This window comes from Myiozetetes cayanensis, unplaced genomic scaffold, assembly GCF_022539395.1.
Source record: "Myiozetetes cayanensis isolate MyiCay16 unplaced genomic scaffold, myiCay2020 scf6-25, whole genome shotgun sequence".
NCBI classification, from domain to species: domain Eukaryota; kingdom Metazoa; phylum Chordata; class Aves; order Passeriformes; family Tyrannidae; genus Myiozetetes; species Myiozetetes cayanensis.
In genome coordinates this window covers 59,308,432-59,314,647 of record NW_026087853.1, presented here as the reverse complement: position 1 = coordinate 59,314,647, position 6,216 = coordinate 59,308,432, and the positions used below count along the sequence as shown (strand labels likewise).

General features: G+C 48.0%; 1 protein-coding gene across 1 annotated transcript in view; it reads left to right on the top strand.

Moving 5' to 3' along the window:
• The first annotated feature begins 3,981 nt into the window (after window positions 1-3,981).
• ELP4 (elongator acetyltransferase complex subunit 4) overlaps window positions 3,982-6,216 on the top strand; it is a 127,889-nt gene continuing 125,654 nt past the window's right edge. Inside the window, exon 1 of the mRNA XM_050336729.1 lies at window positions 3,982-4,135. Within this exon, the coding sequence (XP_050192686.1) occupies window positions 3,982-4,135 (154 nt within the window). The remainder of the gene's footprint in view (window positions 4,136-6,216) is intronic.

The following is a 6,216-nucleotide window of genomic DNA, read 5'->3' as shown; positions in this document are numbered from 1 at the left end:
TTTTTTAATTCTTTTTTGCTGTTGTTCAGTACAACCCACAAGGATGCATTTGGTAACATCCAGAGGCTTTCTGAATAAAATCATATCACATTTTATATAATATCATACAACTGGTAAGTCTTAAACCCTCCCAGCAATCCTTTTCTTTTTTTTTTTTTTGCACAGACTGACTGGATAAGTAGTCTTTAAGCTTTTTCATACTGAAAAAAAACCCCAGGTCTTTTGGTGTCAGAGCTTCCAGGATTAAACATTCTTTCCAGTTGTTGGCTCATGGCCTGAAGATCCCGCACTTTCAAACTTATCCCATTCTGGCTGGTTCAAAGATCAGGAAAATGAAGCCATCTTCTTTGCAGCCATAATCCACGCCCCATGCTGTTCGATACTTAAGAACATCTCCAAAGCAAACTACCTTGTTTCAGCTCCCAGCAGGAGCTCAGCAGGGCACTGGATCACATGACTGCAAACCCAGCCTGGTCAGGTGACTCGAGAGCTAATCTGATTTGGGGACTATAAAACTTTAATCAGTACAGTCTAATACCATCACATTCCAGAAGCGATGAGAGGAGCAGCTTGGAGAGGCAACAGCAAACACTTAATAAGATTGTGAATCAGAACTGCCGTGGGATGTGGTTTTTAGTTCTCTCTCCCATACACAAACCCAACAGAAAAATATTACTGAGAGGGTTTGAAATAAAATGGGCCCATGTGATTCATTCCAAACGGAGCGGCACTTTGTTCATTGCCACGGGAGGACAAGAGCACACACTGGATCTTGGAAGGCACAATTAAAACCATCATCAAACTGCAATCAAAGACAATAAAACACATGCATCAACAGCACCAGCTTGCTGGGAATATCACAACAGCGGTGGCAATAATTGAAGGTCCCAGGAGTTTACAAGGGCAGCCCACGTGGGCTGCACGTGGTGAACAGCGAGGCCATGGCAGGAATGCTCCCTCTGATCGACCACAAATACCTAAAGCAACTCCAAGTGCCGCTGTTTTGGGGACTTTCACCAGCTCTGCAGGCTACAGCTTCTGAAGAGAAACACCAAACATACCTGCAGATCAAATTCCAAGCATGCCCTTTTCCCAAATGTTCTGACTGCCCTCTCACTCACCTTTTGGAAACTGGACACCTGAATATAAGCAAACTTTTAATATCACTCAGAGAGAGTGAGAAAGCTATTATTATTATTATTATTATTCCTGAAAATGAAACGCCATTGACTTAAAAATACTTAAACTAACTCCATAAAATTAGTTTCTTCTCTATTTGTCTGAAATGAAATACAGGTAAAGTCAGATGTGGTAAGCAGTATTTTTATAAGCAAATATTAAGTTGTACAGCTTTATTGTACCAAACTGTTAAAATTTAAAAAAAAAAAAAAAACACCAAAAAAACACCAAAACAACAACTTGGAAAACCAGCTTATTTCCACCTGCTTTCTAAAGCAGTAGGACTTGAACTGTACCCATCGTGTCAAAAAGTGCCAGAGGAAAAGTGAACATCACAAACAGAACTACTGCCATATTTTAAACCTTTGCTTCTTATACTGAAAAAAACCTGGTTTTACTTTTCTGTTATTTTTACAATATGTGAAACAGTCTGTCCTGTTTCAAGTTACATTGTAAGACACAGCTTCTCTGTATTTTAGAAGGATGTCAAGTTACAAAATTTTGTACCAAAAATACCACTTTGTTTGAAAATAGGTGAAATTCTGAAATAGCTGCAAGGTCCCACCCCCACTGTGTGTCTATGCCCTTTTCCATAAAGCATCAACTCAGCAGGACGACATAAAATTAAACTATTAAGAAGACCAATCAATAGTCCCAACTCAGATTAGTGACCTGAATCAGCTCAAGAGAGGCCCTGACAAGCACCAGGGTTTGCTGGAGTGGAAACAAGAGGAGGAAAAGGAAGTGAAACAACTTCTTTTTTACAACATTGACCTCCTACATCAGCTCCTGAATCACTGAGACTTCCAGTAAACCTGCACTTTATTCAAGAAATGCTAACACTGGTAGAAGCAGCTCCCATTTGCAAACTACTTTCATTATATGGGCTTTAATTGCAATGAGAAAGGGAAGAACCAAAGCGAGGGCTCAGCCCTGGGCGTGTATGTTTACACCTGCCTTGTAAAGTTAATACAACTTTATTTATTTATTTTATTTAAAAAAACAAGCAAGGAAATACTTTGTATTTCACCAAAGTAGCAAAGGGAAATTGAACTGCGTGGAACGGGGAAGAAAAACATCCCTGAGACTAGAGTACAGGTGGTCAGTCATTTGATTCCCTTTGGGATGGGTCAGCAGTGACTTTTAGCAAAGACATCCCCGTGGGGTTAGAAGCTTCTGTAACAAAGTTCCTCAGTGGATTTTTTGTCAGTCTTTCCTATTCCAGATACTCACAACCCCATTAGTCAGATATTAGAGGAGTCAAATTTAATAGGTATTTTTATCTCTTGCCATGTTTTCAAACGTGCCCTTTGATCTTCTCCCCTAAAGGCAGATGTTTCTCACACTGAACAATAAACTATCAAAGACATTAAGACAAAATATTAAGACAACCCATTGATACTCAGGGCAAGAAATCTTAAACTGATCACTGCTTAATATGTAAAGAAGCTTGGCCAGCAGCACAAGGAATGCCATTTCACTAGGAAATCATAATACTAAAGCTTCATGCTCCTGCATTTCAACTGGATATGAAGGAAAAACTCTGAGGTTCAGGACTGCCCACATATTTGTTGCCCTTTCAAGCTGCTCATATTTCACATGAGGATTTATCTTTTTTTTTTTCCCCTTATTAATATAAACAGAACCGCAGGTGTTCAAAAACGTGGCTTACAATGGCAGCAAAAGCTGTTCGTTGAAATTAAAGTGTGAGAGCGAAGAATTATAATACCAGAACCTCACTTTTACATTCTGCTGTGCACAAATGCCTTCAAGCAGCTCGGGACGCACCTGAATCACCAACAGACGAAGAAGAAATATAAGAACACTTGTGACAGTGGCTACCCTTTATACCGACAGGGATTTCTCTCACATTCAGAGCACTACAACACAGAGCGTTCACTGACAAAGCAGAAGACAAACTTTAATGTCTTTAACTTTTCCTACCACAGCTCTTGGTGCGGGGCCACCACACTGATGCGAAATTCGGCTGCCAAGTTACGGTGTTAAACTGCGCGTTTATTTACGTGTCCGCGGCTGTTTACAAACACGCCGGGGACCCTCGACCGTACTCACTCATCCCACCTCACACGCAATAGCGTTAAAACACGTTTCACAAGCGCTTCTTCCTCCCGGGCTCCTTTACGAAGGGGACGATACCCTCAAGGGTGTCGCAGCCCGTCTCCTCGCCCCGCTGCGCCCCCAGCCCCGCGGACACCCCCGGGAGAAGGGGGGGAACCCCCCGCAGCACCCGCACCGCGCCCCAGCCGTCGGCCCCGGCCCGTCACGCCCTCGGCCCCCTCCCCTCAGCCCGTCCCCTCACACCCCTCAGCCCCGTCCCCTCGCACCCCTCAGCCCCGTCCCCTCACCCCTCAGCCCCCGTCCCCTCCACACCTCAGCCCCGTCCCCTCACCCTCAGCCCCGTCCCCTCACCCTCAGCCCCGTCCCCTCACCCCCAGCCCCGTCCCCTCACCCCAGCCCCGTCCCCTCACACGCCCACGTCCCGTCCCCTCAACACTCCAGCCCCGTCCCCTCAGCACTCCCAGCCGTCCTCAACACTCCCAGCCCCCGTCCCCTCAACACTCCCCAGCCGTCCTCAGACCCCTCAGCCCCGTCCTTCACACCTCTCACCTCGCGTTCGCCTCGGGCGCTTCAGCCCTGCCGCCCCTCCCGCCCGCCACCCGCCAACACCGCGGCCTCCCATTGGTTGCCGGTGCCGGGAGCCGAGCTGCCATTGGCGCAGAGCGCCGCGCGGGGCCCTCCCGCAGTGCCCGGCCGGGGCCGCCGGCGCTGCCCGCACCCGACATGGCGGCGGCCGGCGGGGCGCGGGGCCGCACCAGCTTCCAGCGGCGCGCCGGGGCCGGAGCCCGCCCGGGCGGCCTGCCGGGCACCCGGCCCGCGCTGCGGCACGGGCAGCTGCTGCTCTCCAGCGGGCTGCCCTCCCTCGACTCTGTGCTAGGTTGGTGGGAGCGGGACCGGGACCCGGCGCTGCCCCCCTCCCTCCTTCCCTCCCTGTCTCCCCCGTGCCAGGCCCTGCTCCCCTCCGTGACCCCGCGGCGGCTCCCGCAGCTCCCGGGACTGGGGGGAGGGCGGGGTGGGGAGGAGGAGGAGGAGGAAGGGGCAAGGCAGGGTCCGCTCCCCGGGAAGGAGGGGCTGGTTGCCGTGCCCGGAGCCCCCCGGGCAGCGCGTCCCGCTCCGCCCTCGCTGTCCCGGCAAAGGCGAGGCAGGGCTCGGGTTTGGGAGCCGCGCTCGCTGCATTAACGCGTTGGGTGTAGGAGCGGCTCTCCGCTGTGGGATGTGTCGGACTGGGCGCTCTGTCGCGGCTGCAGCGTGGGAATGCCCCGTTCCGAGGAGCTCAGCTTGGTACGAGGCTGTGCCTCTGCCTCTGCCTGCTCTCAGTGTCAGGAGAGTCCCTCCCCGGACTGAGCTGCTGTGGCTATCGCTGTGTTATCACCTGTGGCGTGAACTGGCACCTTTATGGGATTGGGAACTACTTAATTTCACCCGTTTGATCTGTATGCACTGATCCTTTGACTGACTGCTCCCTAAGTGCATCTGTAGTGTGCATCAACGCACCTCAAGTACTTTTAGGTAGTTTAGGTGCTTTAGCTCAGTTCATTCATCCTCGGAGTACGTGGATATGTGAATATACCACTTATTTTTTCCTAAGGGTATTCTCTATGAGTAATGATAAATATAAAAGTTGTATCCGTTTTATAAAGGGCTTTTTGCAGCCTGCTTATCATTTGTTTGTTTGTTTGTGAGTGTCTGCCCTTTCATCAGGGGTCAGCGTCCTTGTGGAGAAGGCTCTTCCTCCTTTAAGAGAAAACTATTTCATTGAGTGTAATTTATGAAACCCTTTAATTGCAGAAATAGAAGGTTTGCTTTGAAAGTGCCAGTTCTTCCTCATATTCCCTTTTGTAAACAGTGGATTTTGCACAGCGTGGCTTAGAAGATGTGGACAGCTCCCGTGGTGGCAGTCTCCTAAATTTCCAGGCACTTGCCCACACAGTTAGTGGTTTGTCGTGGAAAACCAGGACACTTTCAATGAACTCTAAAGTACATTTTCCTTGTCTTTTAAATATTTAGTAATTCCCTGACCTTGCTAATTTTTGTACTTAAATATCAAGGAAGTTTTTCAACCCTAGGAATAGCAACTTGTGAATATGTTTTTAGATAGTTTTCAGATTCTGGCATCTTTGAAAAGCTTTAAAACCATATTCCTGTGTAAACCTTTGGTAAGCTCCTAGCCCTTGAATCACTGATTTCTGGGGGCTGGGTGGGTAGGCCAGGCAAGATTTGTGCCAAACCTGGTGACTATAAAAAAAGCTTCCACTGGTTCCTGGTATTAGGCATTGTTGGAGACAGACCATCTATACTATCTTGGATTATTTGCCCCATCTTGGTTCCCCTCCACTGGACTCATTTCAGTTTATCTTTGCTTCTCACTTCAGTTTATCTTTACTTCTTTCTTGTACTTTACTTCTCACTTCAGCTTATTTTTGGTTCTTTCTTGTACTGAGTGTCTCAAAACTGAACTTTGTGTTCCAGATGTGATCTAAAGAGTAAAGGGGATAACCCCATCCTTTGCCCTACTGACTGAGCCCACTGTGCTGGTGAAAGTGTTGTGCTTGGCCTCCTTCCTGTCCTTTCTGTGTGTGTGTGTGTAAATGCTTCATAAACGTGTTGCAGAATGCTGTTCATGTGTTTCTTAAAGACTGCTGTTGCTTTCCTTCTTCTGCCTTGCCCACTGGCAGTTAAATAATTGACTGCACAAAATATTTAATTTTTATTGTCACCGGGGACAGAGGACAATCCTTTTTTTTGGGGGGGGGGGACAAATTCCCAATGGAAGTTACCATAACCTCTCTTAGTCTGGTGTTCTTCACAGGTGTATTTTTTGACAGTCAGCAGGGCAGTCTTCTAAATCTCTGGCTTAGGGCTTGAATTTAAGTTTGCCTGGTTCAGATCTGTAACCCAGATACAGCATTGTTTACAGACGTGAAGATACAGCTTAGGAGTGAGTGTGAGCACGGTGTT